The 23,395-nt window shown below is 37.5% G+C and overlaps 1 protein-coding gene across 1 annotated transcript in view; it reads left to right on the top strand.

The window, feature by feature from the left end:
* The first annotated feature begins 3,847 nt into the window (after positions 1–3,847).
* The window catches only part of LOC122810931 (lectin-like), a 160,955-nt gene continuing 141,407 nt past the window's right edge, over positions 3,848–23,395 (top strand). Inside the window, exons 1-2 of the mRNA XM_044082463.1 lie at positions 3,848–4,163; positions 9,267–9,388. Coding sequence (XP_043938398.1) covers positions 4,103–4,163; positions 9,267–9,388 — 183 coding nt within the window. The 5' untranslated portion in view covers positions 3,848–4,102. The remainder of the gene's footprint in view (positions 4,164–9,266; positions 9,389–23,395) is intronic.

The raw sequence follows: 23,395 nt of genomic DNA on the forward strand, positions 1-23,395 counted from the left end.
TATTTGGAATTCCGAAAGTCCACAAGGACCAAACTGACCCCCCTCTTCAACCTATTGGTTCTGCGGAAGGTTACAAAACAGCCCCCTTGGCAAAATATGTTGAATAAGAGATTAAAAAATATCTGGGGTTTGGAGAATTTCATTTTGAAAGATTCCTGGGACTTCCTCAGAAATACTGATTTGGAACAATCATATGAAAATATTATTTTTGTCACAGTCGATGTAAAGGATTTGTTTTCTGTTATTCCCCATGATATAGGCCCAGACTGGCTAGACAATGCCTTGGGTGATAAAGGACCTATCCTAGAGATGACCTTCACATTATAATGGGTCTTATGGAATTGATTCTAAGGAACAATTTCATTTATTTTTGTGGGGAATTTTTTCATCAGACGAAGGGGGAAGCTATGGGGGCCAATTGTGCCCCCCACATATGCAAATATAATACTTGCCTGGTGGGAAAAGACTTTTATTTTTAATTCCCAATACAATGACTGTTGGGTCTTATATAAGAGGTTCCTGGATGATATTTGCATCTTTTGGAAGGATTCTGAAGAAAGGCTGGGGGACTTTATTAAGTACATCAATAATACCATCTCATTTTTGAAATTTACTCACAGCATACGATATGATGGAATAGACTTTTTGGACATGAGTATTTGTAAATTTCAGGATGGTATTAAATCTAGGGTGTTTTGCAAAAAAACGTTTTCATATTCATATTTACAGTTTCAGAGTGCACACCCTTACCTACAGAAGAAAAATATTTTTAAGGGCAAACTTATTAGGGCCAGTAGGTTAACGTATCTGCAGGAAGATTTTTTAAAGGAATGTGAATATTTGGAAGGACTTTCCCTCAATAGGGGATACCCTAAGGAGATAGGGGATGTTAAAAACTATGTGTTGAGTACTATCCCATTATGGGTAAAATGGGAGACAACACCATTGACTATTTGATAAATGTGAATAGCAATGATTACCAGATGGCTGTTACTACTGAATACAATGTGGACTCTAAGATATTTCAGAATATTTTCCTTAAGGAATGGGAAAGGTTTAGATCCTTAACTGACCTTAGAGGTCTACAAGAAAAACCTGGCAGGATTATTTACAGAAAAGGAAAAAAATCTTAAAGATTTACTTGAAAGGCAGTACACTGTAACCAACAGTGGGTGAGGTAGAAAATATGGCACTTTTAAATGTGAGGCATGTGGTCAGGGCAGTTTTATTTCAAATGTGGATTGTGTAGAGATTCAGAACAGGGATAAGGTCCTACGCAGTTCCAGTTTTAGTAATTGTAATACTAGTGGAATTGTATAGTTGGCCACCTGTGTCCAGTGCCAGGCATTCTATTTAGGGAAGACAGAGCGGAAATTAAAAAGACGGATATATGAGCATGATTATGATATCCGGACTAGAAATTTAAAAAAAAATGCTCTGTTTAAACATACTTTGGAATGTGCTCAGGCTAGATTTGTATTTTTTGTGATAGAAATAGTACCAAAGTATATGCAAGGGGGTTTATGGGAAGCCACATTGGAATATAGGGAGGTTTATTGGCAGGTCACTTTAGATTCAGCAAGCTGTCCTAGTCTTAACGAGTATGTTTCTACTGCCCCTTTGTTAAAACTAAGGGCAGCAAAATTATAATATACAAAAATTCTTTATTTACAATAATTGATTGTGTTTTATATGTAAGGTTTTTACACGTAATATTTACATTGGCCACTAGAGGGTAGTATATCCAACATTTGTTGAACTGTTTTAATGAAAAACTTTTAAATTAAAATACATGTTTTTAATCTTTTTAAAAAGTTTTATATAGAAAGTTGTTTACCTGCACTGTCATCTAAGTATTTAGGTATTTATTTATTTACATATTTATTTATTAACTAGGTTTACATACATTTGTGGTTTTTATTTAGGCTATACACATATACTTCTATGCACTTTAAAGCACAGTTTAGTAAGGGTTAATGTAGTTTAATGAACTTTATTTAAATGTATTTTACTGAGTGATCAATTAATTTATATGTATTTAAGTCTTATTTGCATTTTATGCACATCTTTGTCTGAAGAAGTCTGTAGAAGGATGAAAACGTATGTGTAGTGTGGGCGTTAATTTTATGTTGTATAAACTTTTGTGTGGAGCCGAGTTTCTTGTCAGTGACTCCTTGCAGCCCTCTAATTTATAGTTTCCAAGTCACAATATTTATTTAGGTTTGGAATCTCACCTAAAATAAAATTGTGATGCCTATGGATGGAAAATAAAAATCTTCGGCAACACTCAAAGCAGACAGTGCTACTTGCACTCCAAGAAGTTCATAGGATCATAGGATCATAGGAAATTACTAGGCTATTAGCCCTGAGGCCCTTATAAGCCTAGCCAAGAGTTTAGCCCATGCATAGACAAATCAGCACCCAATGCCCCTGTCCAGCAGGGACACAGATTAAATCCCAGAGATGTATTTTCTATTTCCCATCCAGTTATCGTGGTTGCGCTTATAAAGGGGTAAAGAGGTACTCTGCTTGATGTGGAGAGGGAGTCTATTCTATAGACTGGGGGAGTCTCTGGGACACAAATCTGTCCTGCCAACATTGATGCCACAGACCAGGTTGAGACCACATGTGAGGGTTGCTCGAGTGGAGCTCAACTTGCAGATATGCAGCAGTCCCATCAAGGCTGGGTCCCAGATCGCCCTGTATGCCAGACAGAGGTCACCTCTGAGGAGTCTGCATATAACAGAGTAGAAGGATAGAGCTTTTAGCCTATCTGTGCTTGGTAGATTTTTGAGGCCTTGGATTCTCCTGGTGAAGAACCTCTGTGTTTTCTCCAGCTGCTGCATGTGCTTTGCGAAGTACATGCAGAATGGGGTGTTGTACTCAATAATGGACCTTATAAGGGAAGAATACATTGATGTTATGACCTCCTTGTCCCTGGATGACATACCCTTACTTATGAGGTGGGCCATGTAGAAAGCTTTCCATACAATGGAAGCTACATGGTGGTCAAAAGTCAGGTTACTATCAATCTGGGTGCCCAAATCCCTCATGACTGACTGCATGCTTGGGACACTGTTATTAATGTGATAATTTGTGAGGACATCACTCTCCCCAAAGGGAATGATGATGAATTTTTTTTTTTGTATTCAGGCTGAGGCCATGTTTCTGGCACTAGTCATTTGTTTTGGTAAGACCCAGTTAGGTTCCATATATTGCTTATAAAATCTTATGAAGTATTATGAGTCACTGTTATTTTTTTTTTCCTAAGAGAAATTCATCACGATGTAATAGCCTATGGCTCAGGAAACAGGATAATCAATGCATCCATTTCTAGCTAATAAATTCTGATTTCCAAGACACTGTAGAATTGAATATAGACAGCAAAAGAAATGGCATAATACATCATCATTACACACATATATATATATTAGCTAACAATCTGAAATATAAAATGGCTGAGTAAATAACCGTTACATTCACAAACAGCAGCAATATGTTTTTTTGATCACTGCACTTATACCACAGAAGAGACCATCTGTCCTTTTGAAGTGTAATATCCAGTTCAACAACTTTCACAGTATTTTACCACATAAAAGACAGCATTGCATTTGATGATAAAAGACAGCTCTTTATTACTGAAGAGAATACATTTTCTTTCAAAATCATTGTGGTTGACAAGAATGCACCCTCTTATAGAGATTATTCAAGAAGGCTTCTGCTTTTATATTTCTGTTATGCCCTGCCCTCCACACAATATTACAGCCCTCAAGTATAAAATTGAAGAAATGATTGCAGAGAATAAAAGAATTGTTGCGTCAGACATTGAGAGTACTACACAATGACATATAAATTAAGAGGTCTCTAAACTAATCTTGGTCCAATAAATTAAGAGGTCTCTAAACTAATCTTGGTCCAATTTTTGACTTTCCAGTTCCAACCTGAAGGAAAGATCTCTAGAGCTGCAAAAGACATTTAGTGTCCTGTTACTACCTGGTCCACACATGTTCTTTACAAAACAGCTTCTGGTTTCAACTTAAACACCAGAGAAACATTTCTACAGATTTATCAGGTGTGTGCAGTAAGACATTCAGAATTTCAAATGGCAATGGTTTCAGCAGTCGCATACAGACAGACATTGACAATTCTGCTTGTGATCTCTGGTAAGTAGTCATTTTATCTTCCTTTGTGCAGTTTCTGCTGGCAGTAGCTTCAGATGTATAATCTGGTCAGAGCAAATAAGTGAGGATTGTACTACAATGGAAAGCTCAGTGAAGAATAGGTTTTAAGATTTTTTTTCTGTAGCTACTCTAAGAGTTGAGCTTTTTTTTCACAGAATTCTGAAGATGTATAAAAATAATGTAACATTTATCCATTTCTGTAGTCTGTAGAATGCAACACAGCCATTATACAGCCATTTGTAAGTTGAAATAAATGTTTTCCTAATATAGAATTATTGTGCTGTTAGTGCATGTCTGAAATTAATACTGTTGTAACAGTTGGGGTACTTCTACTAAAACAGAAGCATTTTTTTAGACTCACATGGCTTTTCATTCAGAATATCTGTACCTCATGTTGAGGTACCTGCATCACACCTTTCACCTTAGCCCCATAACAATAAATGAATCCCAGATAAATAGTCACCTTGGAGGTGGCAGTTTTCATTTTTCATAATTTCACTTTTCTTGTAAATCTGTTGCTTGGATTGTACGCTGCCATAAATAACACAACTGATAAATACCAATCTAAAAACACGGTCATACCCTTTATTTTATTTTTCTATTAACCAGGCAGATCTAGTAGATTTCCAAGGTTCCTATTTAAAGGGGGTGATATGTTATATAAAGGACTCAGGGGTACCTTCCTTTTTTACCCTTTTTAGTAGTAGTATGTCTCACTTCTTAAATATCAGCTTATTTCCTCTCAAGGCCTGCCCAGTACCATGAACTGTATCCTTACTTTCCCTCACCATAAACTTCAATGTGCTATCTTTTATTAAGTACCACATCAGCAGGACTGCTTTCCCAAAACTGCCATGCTATGGTGGGATACAGGGTAACTTTCTCCTTCGGGGCATTAGAAGGGGTTACACAATTCTCTCCAGCTGACCCATCTCATTGAGTATGTCCAGGTAGCCCTAACTACATATTTGGTTCTACATGCGTATACAAAGGGCTTCGGCACTGCTGATGGCAGCCAAGGGCTCTCCAGAAGCAGAGGCAGTGATGATTCCCTAGCCTTAACTAGGCGATGACAGTTCCAGAGCACAGGAAGAGAGAGCATGTTATTGATCACCTCACTCCCATTCCCCCAAATGGCTTTTCTGGTAGTCAGCATACAATTTAAACCTAGTTATTGGTTCACAGTTAGTACTCAATTCTCCACGTTAACATAGCCAGCTTTTGTACAATGTCTAATGCCACCCATATCTGAATCTTTTGCCACTTTGTATTTACATTCTCATAAGATGACTGCCAAACTTTATACAGAAAAGAATAAACACTGGCTTAAAATGGTAATTTATGATACAGCGTGACATATACCTAGGTAGCTAAATGTCACTGCTAGGCTAGTATTTATCTTCGGTGTATATTAAACAGAGATTCTGGGAAAATATTTTCATTTCACTTCACAACCTTAGCTAACATTTCTTTTGCTGTCTATCATCTGTCTGTATTATCTTTCCTTCTCTTTAGATGTGGCCTTCCTCAGACATGTACCCAGTTCTGTGCATGTCAGATTTTGCTACTAAACTAAACAACATACATAAGTGCAGGTTATTGGCAGTTAACAATAACTGGTCTGTACAGCCAGGATTACTATATACAATAAACCTGTCATCCATATGTTTGTACAACTTTATCTTAAACATACTCATACTAATTTAGGCTACAACTATTCTGTCTACAAATCATTTCAATCTACTAGCTGTGTAGTTATGAATCTTCTTCAGAGTATTATTTGAGGGTTTTAATTACCTGCCTCTGATGCTTTTTTTGTTGAAATAATTAAAAAAATGTATATTTTCATAGCATAAATAACACAATAAAACATCCCCTGAACTTATATTATATGAACAAAGGTTTAATTTCTTTAGTCTAGTTTCTTTAGTGAAGTTTGAAAAGCTCACTATCAATATGTCTCTTTTACACTGCATTCACTTCACTTTAACTAGGCAAATGAAATGGGGCTATATGTTCTAAGTGAGACCTTAATAACTAGTAAGAATTGAAATTACTATATGAGTTACTTTATCCTTCATTGTTTTGAATATAAGCCTTATCTGTCTGCAAGTCTTTCCATATATAGTTTTACTGTGCCCATTAAAGGAGAATTTGTAGTCTGTGATTATCAATAAATATTCATCAAGTTTCTAGGATAGTAATCGTCCTACTTTCAGTTATATGCAGTGACATATTCCTCTTGCTAAAGCTTGTAATGGCATATTCCTCAGAGGTGGCTGTCCAACGTTTTGCTTAACATTTCATACAATCTCAGGGAAAGATTACTGTAGATGGTGAACTGAATTAGAGTGGATTATAAGATGGCAGCTGGGTGTATGACAAAATGGAAATAGAGATAACTGGCAGTGCCTACAGTGGAGAAATTGGAGATATTACTATGGTTCCTCAAAACTCAGTACTGGGACAGGGTTTATGCGACATTGGAGAGACTGGAAGGAATACTATGTCTCTGACAAAAAGCAAAGAGATATTTAATAGAGCTAATATATACATATAAAGCTATGGAGTTGATAAAATCGGATTCTGCAAAGTAAAATGAATGGTCTAAAGTCTGACAGCTTATCTTTTGTACAAAGAAGGACAAAAAAATGCACCTCACATAGGGGTAATTACTACACAATAAGGAAGAGAGAGAGATATATACTTTTAACAAGTAAACTGGAAAGGTGCTTTGGTTTAAAGATGTAAAATATAAAAAGGCAGCACTGAAATATATTATAATTCCTGTAAGGATAGAGCAAAATATCAGTAGCTGAAAAGAAGAAAAATTCTGTATCACTATATAACTGTTGAGACCCCAACCACAACCTTCCTACTTCAGGTAATATGTACTGTTTTTACAATCAAGATTTTTCCAAAAGAGACATTGCTAATATTTATACACTTGTACAAAGAGAGATAGAAAAAGTATAACATAAACTTTAATGTACTTTAAATATGATTTTAAGTTTATGAGGTCAGCAAGTTTAAAAGTTTTGTTTGAGAACAAAGGGTGTAATAACATGTAATAACAGAAGGAACAGATTTAGAATGATTTAAGATAATATTTTTTTTACAAAGAAATAGTTATGGATGTATATTTTAGCCTTTCAATGAAAATGGTGGGGCCAAAATCAACAAAGGACTTATGTGTGGAATAGGACAGACATAGGAGAATCTAACTATAAAAGTATGAACCTACATTTCCTTGGGATGTGCACTCAATGTGTACACATTCCACTTTTTTAATTTATCTGCATATTAGCAGTAAAGTACTAATATTCCCAGGTGTCCAATGTAAAAAGGTAGAATAACAAGTGAAAGTGTCTAGTTGCTGAAATGTGAATAAATAGTTAAGTATCGTAGGTTTAGAAATAAGATAAAAGTGGTTCCAAAACCTGAAACGAGTATGAGTTGTAAAGTCGGGTGTCACATTAGGTTTCTCATTTACAAAATGAGGTTAAATTTATCAAAAAAGAGTAGAAAACAAATTAAACTTACCCATTAGTCATTACAGAGTAGCAACTACTCTTATAAAGAACAGTTTACAGGTTGCTGAAAGGTACAACTGGCTCAATGACATTGAACTAGAATTTTTTGCATGAAAATCTGATTAATCAGATTTTAGCATCAACTGTAATCAATGGCCATTGGGTGAGGGTAAGATATCAGCATGCAGTGACAATTCTTTCCCCTGGTTTTGGGGGAAGGTCTTGTTCATTGCAGGAGGGTTCCATGATAGAAAACGGGAATCTAAGCAGTGAATAGGTGTATAGAAGCTTATAGAGGAATAGATTACCACAAATCATACTTTTGCTAAAAGTTAAAAGAAAAAGGTAGTACCCAACATTCTAGTATTTATAGCACTTTTATATGGTAATCTTGTTATGGGAGGCTAGAGGGTCAATGTTACCATCAAGCATAATGACCAGTATCAACTAAGAGAGAGTAAAATGTGAAAATGGAAGCAAGCCATGATATAAGGTGAGTAGTGTCCTGCTGGGAATGAAACAAAATCAAAAATGCCTGCTGTTGCAATAAAGTTAGCCAAGTATGATGGAATGGATTATATAGTCAAATATGTTAGAAGAGAAGGTAATACAATATTTAAAACTAATTGTATATCAGATGAGTAGATTTATATCAGTTAAAATAGTATTTTTGTTAATACAATCTGCCTGCTCCATCCCAGATTCCTAACCACCCTACCTTCCATCTCTTTCAGAACTACAACTGTTTTTGCTTTCATCACATGTATAGCTTAGTTACCACATTTTCTATCAGGCAATATTGCCTTTAATCATTCTTCTATTTCAAATACCTCAGCAGTTTGTCAGGTCATGAACTCTTATTCTGATGTATCTACCATTTTAAGTCAGTGCAAAATGAGTACTTGTTTGCCAAGAGTAAAATATTATTTGCTAAAATCTGTTCAGGTCAAAAAATAGATGATGATGATTATTATTATTATTATTATTATTATTATTATTATTATTATTATTATCAGTTGCTTACTTTAAGTACTTTCTGCTTTATGGAGCACAGAACTCATCTTGAATCTGATTCAAGTTTTAGGCGTGACTTTGAACATTAAAGAATTCCTTTACTTTGTGAACCAGTCCAAGCAGTCAACTTGTGCTAGACAGAAGACACCCTGCTAATCCAGATAATGTCTGAATGATCAGGAGTGCATCAGCGGCTAACATGGCCTGAAGGGTTGTCTTAAGTTTTTTACTCAGTCTGTTTACACTTATATATAGCATTGAATAAGTAATGATATCACATGGCCATATACATGTAAAACATTGATTTAATGTCCCTTACAATATCAAACACACTATGGGTTATTCATTTAATTTACTCAGCTTACCTCCTATAAACCTTTGTGATTGCTAAGAAAGGGAAAAATTACCACTGAGGAGATATACAACAGAAATAAGTAAGGCTCAGGTAGATTCAGGCTTTCTAAAAGATGGTATGTCAGTGCCAGCTGAGAAAATGTAGTAATACAAAACCAGTAATAAATGCATTCTTTTATAACAGTAGGAAATAAAGCGGCTGCAAGCAACAACCAGTGCAAAGATTCCTGCATGACTCACTGGGAGGAAAAATACAATTCCTGTTATAGATTTTTTCCTGAGCCAACCACCTGGAGAACAGCAGAGGTATAGTATTCTATTTACTGACTTAGCAGTAATGTACTCTACTTGTCAACTGAAACATGTGATGAGTTATTGTCAAATTAGAGGTATTGTCACTGGAACAGTTATTGTAAATGAAATCATGAGGCAAATCCGCATGCATGAGTACAGTAGTACTCACATGTTTAGTTTAGGGTACAACTGGGCAGAAAATACTGAAAATGGACAGTAAATCTTAAGGATTGAGAGAAATGGGACAAACTCAAAATAATGAAAGAGAAATACCAGGTAAATATTTTATGATTGCATTCTAGATATAAAAATTAACAATATTCTATTGACTGAAGAAAGCATCTTAAAATAATTAAAATTGTTTGTCCGGACCCCCCTTACACATAAATAACCACATCATTTAGGATAAGATGACCATTTATTGACCACAAAACATATGATTAATTCAATACAATCAATGGCATAAATTCCAGCATAATTACAATAGGCAGTGTTACCCATTTACTTTCACCATACTATTGACATAAAGCAGTGATAAATCAATCCACTCACTTAACCTTAATCTCCCATTAGAAGCAGTGAGATACCACTCACGTCTATAGCAAACACATTATACCAACCCAAACAGCAATAACTAGAAGGAGGAACAGAAGTGGGGTTCAACTTAGCCCCTCTTCTCTGCCTACCAGCCTGGTACAGCCTGTTCCCCCTTCCCAAATGTCTACAATGACATAATCAAATTCTTCAAAAACAATGAAAGGTGCCCATTAAACTTGTGCACCCCATCCTGTTGTCAAAATCCCCGTGCTCAATGGCATGCAGACCCACCTCCCTCAACCTTCTCAAACACAGATGATTAACAAAATGACAAGCCCACTCAACAGCCATAAACTTGTCAGCATACCTCCAAACCAAGTATGGCACTATCTCTGACCAAACTATAATCACAGAAGGAAAGCTACACCTCATAATTACCAAATCCCCCAATATCAAAGCAAATAACCACCATTCAGGAACTTTCCCCAGGTCATTATCTGACAAATGCAGTACCAAAACATGCTGTATCCCAAGCCTGCACTGAAAATCTTCCAACTTGTCCATGAGTGGATGCCACCTTAGACTTCTAAAACCTTGCCAAAACACCTTCAGCCCTGTTGTTGCAACCCCAACTCCTCTGCATCCAGTTGAATCTCAGCTTGCTTCCCACAAAGGAATGGCCCAATCTGACCACAACCCCACCTAAGGATAAAAGGGAGAGAAAAAAAACATTATTAATATTAGTCATCAATCATAATACACAATATAAGGTAAAAATTACCCTGATGACCACCACCCAACTCTCTTTATAACTTCTACTGACCCTCCATCTCTTGCACCAGATGTCCTCCCAACTCAAAACGAATGTGTGGAAAAACTTTCACCTTAGAAACCTAAACATTGAAAAGCCTTCCATATCAAACATATAAATTGGCTGGATTCCACCACCTTCCCACTTCTGTTATGAAAAATCAAATCCTGAGGTCAACCTGCATGTAGAAGCTGCAGTTTCTTACCCCATCACACCGGGCAAAGAAGGTCCTCCACACATGCCCATAACACAGTCTGTGTCCCCTTATCCACCTGATCTGTCTTAGATCACCATAACCAAACCAACACTGTGGAAGAAATAAAAACGTCCCCCAACAGCTCATTCACCCTAAACATCCCCCTGTATATCCACACTGCCAGTGTACCCAGAGTGAGTGATCCATGGAATTCCCTACTAGTAACTGCAGTTGTGACAACAACATCCTAACAGCCTGTTTTGTCATAGGTAACCATACATCACTCTTCCTACCAAAAACCCAGTCCCATGTACATCCGGCCTATTCTCCATGGTTTGGTTAAGTCCTCTAATCCCATCATCTTAACAAATATGCTAAGACCTGCTAAATGTACCCTAACAGACTTAGCCGCCTGTCCCCTCAACCATGTAATAGACACAGCATCAGAGACATAGCCTCTCTTTCTCCTGCAGTTCCAACACATATTCACCAAATGCAGACAAAACCCTACTATAAGCCTTCCAAGTTGATACTGCCCACAGTTGCTGAATAAGCCATCCCCCTATATCTGACCAAGATGCCATACTTCCTCCAGCAACAACACTGGCTTGACCTGCACCCCTGAAGCAAAATGTCAAAACCTGCAAAAATGAAAGCAAGAAAGGATTTCAGCTAATGAATTCTTTGTACCTGGTAAATGCACACCTGAAAACGAAAAATTAATCAATAAACTTTGCAAAATGAGTTTACTTAAAACTAACAGGCGTAACTTATATTTAGCAGTTTTCAGCCTTAAGACCTGTACCACCACCAGATTGTCTGAATTAAAAATCACTTTCCTGTCCTTCAGTTGTTCCTGCCAAACCACTTAGGTAGCCCAAATAAGCTTCAAGTCCATGAAAGCCACATCCCTCTTCCACTCTTCTTCCCAGTCATTTGGTCATTTAGCTGCAAACCATTCCCCACTGAAATATGCCCCCATTCCCTATCCACCTGCAACATCTGTAAAAAAATGCAAATCTACCTGATTAACTTGCTCTCTCTACCAAAAAGAATCCTATTGAACCCGTCAAGAAATGATGCCCATAAATTCAGATCCTCTCATACTAACATACCAACTCAAACCCAATGGTGCTTGCTTTTCCTCCCTTTTAGCAGAAATGCAACCGACCTACATAATGTCTTGCCTGGACTAACTGCCCAACAAGCAAAATTCAACCAACACAAAAATTCCATGATGTCCCTGATCCGTACCTTAGCTTTAGTCCTAAACCACTCAATCTTACCCTTCAAATGCTCTACCGTCTCTACAGGGAGACACAACAAACCTTGCCCTGCATCAACTATCAACCCTGAAAAACATAAAGCCTTGGCAAGAAATTCCAGCTTCTTCTTTGTAAGAGGAACACCCAACTGATTGCACATATCAATGAAAGCCTGCATCTCTTCTTTAGCTCCCTCATAACCTTCACCAACCAAAAGGAAATCATCTAGATAATGAAAGGCCCTCTGACTACTCATTTTTGCTGCCATATCCAGTGAAGAGTGGAACTAAAGTTCTCAAAAGTGGCAAAAGCCACCTCACAACCCATGGAAACGTCCTTCTCAAAATAAAACATGCCATCAGCCACCATACTCAGTAATGGCCATTCATCCTCTCGCACTGACAACAAACAAAATGCTGACTCAGTGTCAAACTTCACTAATGAAGGATCCTTGAACCCTTTAATTGTCTCCACCACATCATCCAAAAATGCATACCTAACTTGAGAGTCCTCATGTCAATAAAGGCATTAATGGACTCACCTTATGGGAATGATAAACGGTGAATCAATCAAACCTCCCCAGGTGACTTCTTAGTGATCAGACCCAAAGGGGATACCCTTAAGCTAACAAAAGGAGGGAAAGTAAAAGTGCCCAATAAATTACTGGCTCACAACTCTTTGTCAGTCAAACCCTGTGGAATCTTCTCTTTGCCTCAAACTGAATGCAAATTTTTACAAACTACACCATCCCTTCATACCCCTGATTTGATGGAAAACACTTGTAAAAATCCCCAAATCAATTCATTAGCACTCTCCACATTTGGAAAGCTTGCCAACGCCTGCCACAATACTTGTATTTTAACAAGCAAATTGGAAGACCGGCTTGCCTCTCTGCTCTTGAAAGGAGATACTGGCTCTTTGGTCACGAAAACAACTATACCCTGTGACCTCTTGCTGACCCGGCAAGAAGAGGAGCCACTGTCATTCATGGTTGAAACAGTGTGCACTCGATCTCCATCTTGATGACAACATTGAGAAGCTGAATGCATCCCAACACAAATCAAGCAAGTGTGTTATAATCTACTCACTGGCCAGGCACACCTACCAGAATTAAATGCCCAACATGCTCAAAACATTGCTCCCCATATCCTATTTATTTTAGGTAAGTCACTAGTAGCCAGCCAAATATCCAGATGCCTCACCTCCCATTTCAATTATTAACTGACAGCCTTCAGTTTGCTGAACTGCTGACTGTACCATAGCCATGCATTATGGGCATGCAACCTCTGCACCTCCCAGATTGTCAAAAATTAAGTCAACAATAGTGGAGCCTGGGAGGTATCCTTCTCCAAGCACAACACCATATAATAAATAAAACCTAATTCTCCCAAGTCTGGCAATAAACCTTTGGTCCATATTCCTACCCAAGTGTGTGTTACCCGCTGTGTCCAATTCAATGAGTGGGTGAACCCCATCAGCATCAATCAGCTCAACTATAACAACATACTCATCTATCCTTATCTTCTCTTTTACAGAAGTAGAAGTATGCAGAGTAAGAAAAACTTCCCTTTCTCCTGTTGCCTATGTTTGAGTAGACAACCAATCCCACAGGCAAATTCCAAAATCAGATCTCACTTCAGACTGAAGCAGAACACCATGCTGCATAGCTGAACTTGCACTCCCCATAGCAAGGTCCCTCTCTCATCCCCCAAAGCCTCTGCACCCGAGATATCACCTTATACCTGCTCACCTCATTCAAGCAAGTCCCAATCACCCTCATAATCCACATTCACTAATCCCTGCAGCATCCCACTTAAACTTTCAATGACCACCCCCACTTCTAGTACCAACCTAACGTTAACCCTCAATATCCTTGATGTATTGTGATTACTAGCAGTTCTGCCAGGATTCGCTTCCTCCACAGCAGTGCCCTCATCACCAGAGCTGACCAATGACTTCCTGCCTTGCTTGCCTCTGGTGGTAGATGTCTGCCTCACCAACTGAGCTCATCTCTTGCCTCCAACCCCACTGGAAGCTTCTGTCACCAGTGGATCCCCTGTAGGTACTTCTTTGAACAACTATTCCACTTGAGCCATAACTGCCCATCTCTTCTTTAAGCTGTTGGTCTGTGCCACCTGCAAACACAGAAAAAAAAAAAACATGACCAGGAAGAAAAAAATTAACACTAAAGCCCTGAACTACCTAACCTCCCCATCAAACCGGGCTACCAGCAGTCCTCAGACAACCTATTCCCCACGTCTGCTATCTGACCACATGCCTAATTACCTCACTGTATAGATTAAATCATGAATCTTGCCCATCCACATTTTATTTGTTACTTAATAATGCATTGCATATGGTCTTAGTAAAAGGCATATATAGCCAAGTCTTACTGAATTTAACACCAGTCAATCACTAACAAACTGGGGTAATCAGCATCAAGGTTGTAAGATTAAGCTGCAACTATTTAACAACTACACTGCCAAATGCAAAATAATGTGGAGGTTACTTAATTTCAAACTATAATTCTTCATATATCTATATCTAATTTTATATATATATATATATATATATATATATATATATATATATATATATGGGTCTACTGTATAACTTCGAAAATACACATCTTCGAAATTAGACAGTAGACCCACACCTCCGGGAAAGTGCACTTAAGCAAAAGTGCACTTTCCCGAAAATAGGTTCAACGAACCGATAAAAAACATTAAAACATTGTTTTTGCAAGGGGGCAAGCCCCCCTGCACCCCCCATGTGGGGGAGCTGTAATCCCTACAACCCCCCCTACTTAAATATACCAACTCCGAGATCGCACTACAGTGAGGAAACATGTAAACTCCTTTTCCCCACTGTAGTGTGCTTTGGCACCCATGTTCCTTAACGGTTCGTTGAACCATTCTTCGCGGAAGTGCAAGAAGTTTTCGAACAAGTGGAATTTCGGTGTTTTCCAGTAGACCCATATATATATATATATATATATATATATATATATATATATATATATATATATATATATATAAAACAAAGCTACAGAACATGACCCTGCTACTGCCAACTGCTTAATTATAGAAAACGTCCCCTAGATTGGCACCTGAAGGCCCACACTGCTTCTCTGCCCACCCAGCAGCAAACTGCTTGAGTCCAATGCCAGCGAGATGATGAAAGCTATAACTGAAGACAAATCCCAAACCCCATTACCTATTCCTCACTCCACGTATCAATAACCGCTGAGCAGGCACATCATATTTCTTTTTTCTTTCTTTCCTTTGTTTCTATTTATTTTGTAAAGCATTACTAGCTGGTACCTTCCTAACAGATCCAAACCCACATTAATCCCTTCAGCTGCAACACACATAATGGCAAGAATATCCCTAAATGCACATGTGCAAAATCTAACAAACCGCATGAATAACCACAAGCATGAGGAGTGCTCCTGTCCTGCATCCAGAGTACAACTATGTTGTCCCCTCACATGTGAACTCTCTGCATCTTCTGATGACAAGAGGAACAGACGAAGATTCAAAATGAAAGACTGCAGTAGCCTCAGAAGCATCCCTAACATCCGTTAACCATCCTGTGAGCCACAAGCACGAGGAGTGTTCATCAGTGAACCAACCTCGACACCCACCAAATGCTGCCTCCCAGAAAGTCAAGCATTATAATCAATGGGTGACTTCACAAACAACCATGACCTGTTCCCATCACACCCTACCAATGAACAGTCCAGCTGAAAGCCTCTGCTCCCCAACCACGACCTGCTGAGATGAATCCCATCAATGAATGGTCAACAGAAAAGCACATAAAAAACATAAGGAAGTCAAACTGTTAAAAAGCCGACACACCTGAGGCAACCTTTGCTGAATGCACAAACCCAAGAAACAGAAAACTTTTCCATCTGCTAAAACCTGTGGCCTGTCTGCCAGAACAAGCCACTGCCATAACCTAACTCCCTCCAACCATCAAGGAGAATGCAAAATGAGCTGAATTTATATAGGGTTGTGCAGTCGTTATCAGTCTTATATACGTTTATGCAGATTTTCACCAGTACACTGTTATTAAATAGGCACTCCCTCTTAACATTATAAATATAAAAAAATAACACACATGCTCCACACCACCCCAAGCAAAGGAATAAACAGTTAAACATCCTTATCAAACCACCAGGACAAAGCCCCAAATGCCCTATCAACCCTCCAGGCCCTCTCCAGCATGCTGAGATAAAAAAATATATATATATATAACACACTCCACATCACACTCATTCCCAACCAACTAATCCAAGGCCTACCTGTACCAGAATACCTACAATGGTCATCTTGGATGTTAACCTATTATTATCAGCATGCCCATGCCAGAATCTGATCCCTTAAACTACCAGTTATTCTAAAAATCCAAATGACTCCTTCCTACCCATCACATGACCTCCTGCCGACACCATCCCTCCTTTCTAACTTGACCCTTACATTCCCATTACTTATACCTAACCCTCTTTCCATTACCCAATTCCCATGTAATAGCAATTTCCTAATTCCCTACTGTGGTGTCCCTGAACAAATTAGACTTTGCCCAAACTACATAAAAGACCGAAGTAACAGAGTCTTGTGAAGTTAACCTTTGTATAACACAACATTACAAAAATACTTAGACTAGTTATTACAATGGACAAGCCAAGGGTCAAATTGAAAATATTTCATTTGATGTTTTATAGGTTATAAATCTTTAAAGGCTACACCATATAGGATTTACAGAGTATTTAATGCAGAATGGGTTGATACTTTACAATATGAAAGGAAATCAAAGCACTGAAGAATGGTCAAAATGTGTTAACTTAGACAAAATGCAAAGAATGCAAAATAATACACAAAAATGAATATAAAGCATGTTACTTGTCAGAAGCAATACAAATAAAGTGTCTTCTGCAGATTTGGTTGTGTACAAAGTATTTCTCAAAGTTACTGGTGAGAAAAAAATGAAGGAATCAAAATGCAGAATACAAATGGGAAGTAACCTAGTGAGTTAGAAGTAGGTAGATGGTTAGTCATTAGTAGCAGTGTATCCACTACGTAAGAAAGGGGGTAGATTATATGTGAGGTAGAAGTCTGCTACTATTAACATTTGTATACATGAACAGGTTTATTAAACAGCATCACAGAATGGTCAGTACTACAAACTAAACTGTAGGGAGGAGCTCCGCCAGTACCAATGACAGTCTGCTTCAGTCAAGTCAGCATTGTTTCTGTCCCTATTCAGCTAGGCACAATACAAAACTAAAAAAAAGGTTAAAATTTAGGAGAACACAGGATGCAAGTGACATTTCTGTACACCTAAATAAGGAGTTTAGCTGCACTATTCTGTACCCATTATAACCTATCAAACGCAATGTAGGAAAACCCAGGTAAGGGCACTGCAGTCACCTAAGCAAAGGATAACCAATACTACTTACAATTACTTGCTTAATTCAGATGAACTTTCCCAGAAGATGACACTGTGGTTTGATAAGAAATGGCAGCCTGAAGTATCAGATGGCTAATGATCTCACTGAAAGTGCACACACTTGACACAAGCTCTTATTTGTTACCCTCTCAGAAGATGAAAGTGATGAGGGTAGAAAATGTGGTGGGTCTACTCATGGCATGAAAGACAATATGCCTCTTTTTGATGGGTTGCATTTCAAGTCTATACATTGCTAGACTGTAGCTTGCAAGGTCTTGAGCATTACTTTGCTTGCAGTAGTTGCAGAGGGTTAAGGCTGTGAGCTGTAGTTCTTATGGTACAGGGCTTAATTCCTTAAGCCCTCATTTGCCTACTGTGTGATCTTCAGCAAGCCACTTAACCAAACAGTGCTCGAATGCAACTGGAAATTGGGGATGGAGTCGTCTATGGTTCCCCAGACTGGAGACTTAGTAACTACCCATTAATGTGTACAGCTGTTAATAATTTCAGCAGTATTTAGCATTGTATTTTTTTTTTGGGGGGGGGGGGTAATATATAAATTGACTTTTTACAATTCAATGACCAATGTTATATTTTCCAGATCTGCTGAAAAATTCCAAGCAGCACTATAAACATTTCGCATAACTTAAAGCAATTCATTGGGAATTCCATCCCAGTTTGAAGCCTTGTTATTGAATGGTTTTCTAGGGCCTATTTAACTTTACTCTTCAGGACATCTTTATGTAGAGGAATGATGTAGGATGCCTTCGAGAGTTTAGTTACATACTGTTCTCTGACTGATCTGTTGATCAACAGAGAGATAGGATAGGTCACGGAGTCAGCTGCGATCTTCAGATATGTGTTAGGTAGCTGATCAGTTGCAAGGGTGGTGGATTTTAGTTTGTGTAGTAATTTTCTAATGGTGGAGGTCTGGATGGACTTGAAGGAGAAGTGACCAGAAGTTGTTGGGATGGGTAGAACTAATAAAAATGTTTTGTCTTTTCCATTCTATCTTCTTCTTTTTCTTTGTACACCTCATCGAAATAGTTCTTCTTACTATTCTCAGAAACGCAACACTCGGTTTTTCATTGATCATATCGTCATTCCCATTTGGAGTCCGTCTTTCCTTGAACACGTCTAAAGCCTGCACAGATCGCCCTTTTAAACTTCTTTCTAAATTATGCCAGGTTTGCTTACAGACTTTCCAGCTTACAGATTTAATTATACATTAGCAGAGACTGAACCTGAAACAATAAGAACTCATGAATAGATGAAAGAAATTCAGGGTTAAGTTATATAAAATCTATTGAAATTTGAATTATAACAGAAAATCAGAAAAGGGCAGCTTCAAGGAAGTTAAATAAAGAAAGGATTTTTTTTTCAAAAAGTAAAAATGAATAGAAAGAAAATAAGGGAAAAAGATACATACAAAAGTAATGAAGAAGTCATACAAATACGAAAAGGCAAAAGGGATAGGACAGGTAAACTAGGAATAGGGGGATGGAATTGGACTGAACAAGGAATGAAAGATTAGAATAAAATATGCAGATGGAAAAGAAACAAATAATGAGAAAGAAAAGAACTACAAGTCAAAGAAAAATTAAGTGCAGAAAGGGTTAGTCAGCTATGGAAGAGGGAGCAAAAGTAGTGCTGAGATGGCCAGGGGATGATAAATGAAGCAAATAATTTAGACAGAATTAGGGGAAACTACTTCTTCTGATTATGTCTTCATGCTGTTCACAGATACTCTGCATTCAGGTTGACATTTTTCCTATCTTCTTTTATGTGTGTGTGTGTGTGTGTGTGTGTGTGTGTGTGTGTGTGTGTGTGTGTGTGTGTGTGTGCATATATATATATATATATATATATATATATATATATATATATATATATATATAATGGTGGTGCAAACAGCTGCAATGGGCAGGCCTAGGCTAATAAGAAATTCTCCTGGGCTCTACATTACAGAATGATCCAGCTATGGATACAGGGGTGTCAGTTATCTAGCTTGGGGTAAATTATGGTCCACAATTAAACATAGTCTGGGGTGAAACCTGACCATATGGACACCTGGATGAGGTATTCCTTCCCCCTTTAGACCATCTAATGTATAAGTCAGGACAGAGTGTAAACAACCTTTAGGACCACTGTGATGACTGCTTCTGGCTGTCACCCTGGGATGATTGGCAAAGATCTCCTTTTCCTATGAACTGAACGGGCTCAACAGCCATTAAACAGAGGCTAATGCTCCAAAGGAAAGAAGGCAAAAACAACATATTTATTTATTTATTTATTTGACATTTGGTAACCAGAAAAGTCCATCTGGGTTATAAGCCCATTTTCAGTGGAGGCCGGGGAAGAAAAGCTCCAATACAGAATATAGAATAATACAACAGGCAAAGAGTGTAAAGGCTTCACTACAGAAGGATCCAATAAAAGTCTAATAATACAAGAGTAAGATTTAACAGTGAAAACCTCCAGTACAAGAGATCCAACACCAAAAATATAATAATACAATAATGATAAAAATGAAATATCTACAGTGCGCAAAACAAAACCAATATGCATTTGTACTTGAGAATACCAACATTTTTATAGGAACTTATGGTAGTTGTGTATAAAGCTTACAGAACTTTTATAGCAGATTACTGTTTTATAGCAGATTACTGTTGTATAAGATTGTTAATTGTATAGGGAAAGTATAGAGAACAAAGAGGTTGAAATGAGGGAAAAGTAAGAGGGGGGAGTAGGGCAAGAGTTATGAGAGGGGGGTGATGATGGAAGAAGTGGGAGATGTAGAAGTATGATAGAAGGAGAGTTATAAGGAGGAGAAAATTAAGAGCATGGAGTAAAGGTAGAGAAGTTTGGTGAGTGAAAAGAGAGTGGGAGAAACTAAGGAAATGAATCCAATCTGGCTTCTTTGAAAAGGATAAGGCCACTTCACAGAAAAATGTTGAAAAAAGAATAGTACAAACTGAGTTTTATCTCCTTATGTGCATATGGGCTATTATTATTATTATTATTATTATTATTACTGATTATTTTCAATATCTTAAAATAAGTCCAGTGAATATCAGTTCTGGATTTAACCAGTTTAAGCAGACAACCTAATATAAAAAGAATGGTCACCATCAAATCTTACCTCCTGTTACTGCCTCAGGATTCTTGGATGGCCATTCATATTTGAAGGCTGATATTGCCATGTACTAGTGTGCAGACTCCTCAGAAGTTTCCCAAGATTCTGAGTGAGTTATCAACATTTTAGTACTTCAAGATTAACAACAGCCTAAGTTATTTACCTATGGCATGTATATGTATCGTTTTCTTGTGACCTTCATTCTGAAAGGGATTTTCATTTATCTTTACTTGAACTTGTTGGAGTCTACAGAGAATAAAATAATCCAGATCTGACAACATTTCATCCAAAGGTTTTTTTTTCTGGTGCCCTGCTGACTACAGTTCATTGGAATGTATTTTGACAAACTAAGTAACCCTAGACACATTGTCCTTGTTTTACCTGGCTGCTTACTAGTTCAGAAGGTCATCCAGACTATTCTGGACTATTCTGAGTCACATGCTAGCCTGTATCATGACACTGTAGAGTAACAGTCTTCAGATGTAACATTTTTAGCATTACCCTCTGAGTTTGTTGTCTAAATGGAGGGACATTTGGACTAGAAGATTCTCTCAATTTTTCCTCTGGTCCAGAACTTGAAATAGTGGATAATTTCACCCAACATAATCCTGGCAGTCCTTTTCTTCCACTTCCTGTTGCTCCATCTCAGGTTCTAATGATAAATGCATCAGATATGGCCTGTAGACACACTGTGGTCTTGCACAACCAACTGCATATTGCCTCATTTGTGTATGAAGCTGTACATCTGTACATCAACTCAAAAGATATGTTGGCAGTGACTCTGCCTGTTTGGACTTTGTCCAGGTGTTATCACAATGCTAACAAGCAACAGTGTAGTAATATGGTACCTAAGAAAACTAGGAAGATAAGGTCTGATCAGCTTTACAAACTGCCCATTCAACTACTGAAATCATACCTGAATCTAATCCTTTGGGAGGCAGCCATTTAGATACAAGGAGAAAGCATTTTTATGGCAAATCAGTTAAGCACCTCAGTACACCTAAACAATTAGAGGAATGTCCATCCAGTGATGTTCCAGCTTTTCATGTCCATGTGGGAATTTCTGTAGTTAAAACACTTTGTTTCTAAGCTCCAAACTCAGGGCATCAAAATGTTCTATAAAGCTTGCAGATCTTATACTGTTTCCAGATGAAAGCTGTCTTCCCAGTTACTCCAAGGCTGATGATTAGAAATTAATTACAAAAATAGTTTTCTCTTTGCAAGGTACGCATAAAGTATTTTAATGTAAGACACAAATACAGATTTGATAATTTGTTTACTGAATTATTGTTTGCTGTGTAGGTATGTGAAAATTATGATTGTGTATTCATATATGTGCACTGTACTCATAAACATCCAGATTTTGGGGTAGGAAAAAGGACATGATAGTACTGCCTTTGCTGCAGCAATGGAGAAGTCATTGGTGCCTGATTTGCTTCTGAGTACTGAAAGATGAATAACAAACTCTCAATATTTATTTAAAAACTAATATGTTGAATGCACTTTGATTAAGTGCATGCCATCTTCTCAAATCAACAGAAGATTGCCGAAGGCGAGAGTTATCAATTCCCAGCCAAAGTTAATGATGTTCATTTAGAAGATGATAGAACTGGAGGCCAATGTTAGAGAAAGAATTTAGATAGGCTTGGAGTCCCAGAAAGGGAGAAAGGACTGGACTGTGTAGCATAATAAAAAAAAGGTTGTGATGGTCTCGCTGGCCAGTGAATTAAATCAATTTGGGGAGAGCTTACACCTTATCTTTGTCATGTCATGAGTTGCAGCTAGCTGCCCTAGAACTATTCTGTCGAAATTTCAGGCCCTATTTGTCAAGTAACAAGTCTTGTCTCATTTGCGACAGCCTAATAAATGTTGTTATCTTATGCTAAGTAAGCAGAGAGGTTTTTATTTATTTATTTATTTATTTATTTATTTTGGATAACGGCTTTTCAGAAGCAATGGATAAAAGATATGCAAAATGATTTGAGACAATGAGTGCATGTAGGCTGAAAGGTATATAGGTTAAACAAACATATGCAGCTATACTAAAGATTTTCTTTCTCAATGGAGTGAATTATTTTGCTGCTGTTGGACTGAAGAATAGACCATGTCAGTAAATAACCTTAAAAGAGAATAATATACATTTAAAAGATTTAGGGGATAAAGCAAGGACAAATGGTCTAAGTATCCCCATTCCAATATGTGTTTATATTTTATGGATTAATTGGTCTTACATTATGCGGCTTTGATTTCTGGGATTTCTAAGTTACTAGTTTGATATTAAATATTTTACTGCAAGAAGTATAATACAATGATGTTATATGGCACCTTTAAAAGAAATAGAGTTACTACATTTTTTTTGCTAAATGTTATATGACTGTATTATATCATTTGTCCATTTCTGATTACTGTTATAAAATTTTATACTCCTTAATAGCAGCTGCATTGTACTGTTTTGGAGGAACTATCTTTTTAGTTTAGTATAATGAAAATTAGATAGGTTTATAATAGTGCCAGGCTGCCATAATGACTGGGGGTTGAAGGGAGTGTAGAGTTCTTAGGATACAACTGAAGTCAGGTTACTGAAGAGTGGTTACTAGTGCCATCAGGGAGTATGTTATGCAGA

The sequence above is a fragment of the Protopterus annectens genome, chromosome 9.part0 (assembly GCF_019279795.1).
Source record: "Protopterus annectens isolate FY-2018-M chromosome 9.part0, PAN1.0, whole genome shotgun sequence".
NCBI lineage: Eukaryota > Metazoa > Chordata > Ceratodontiformes > Protopteridae > Protopterus > Protopterus annectens.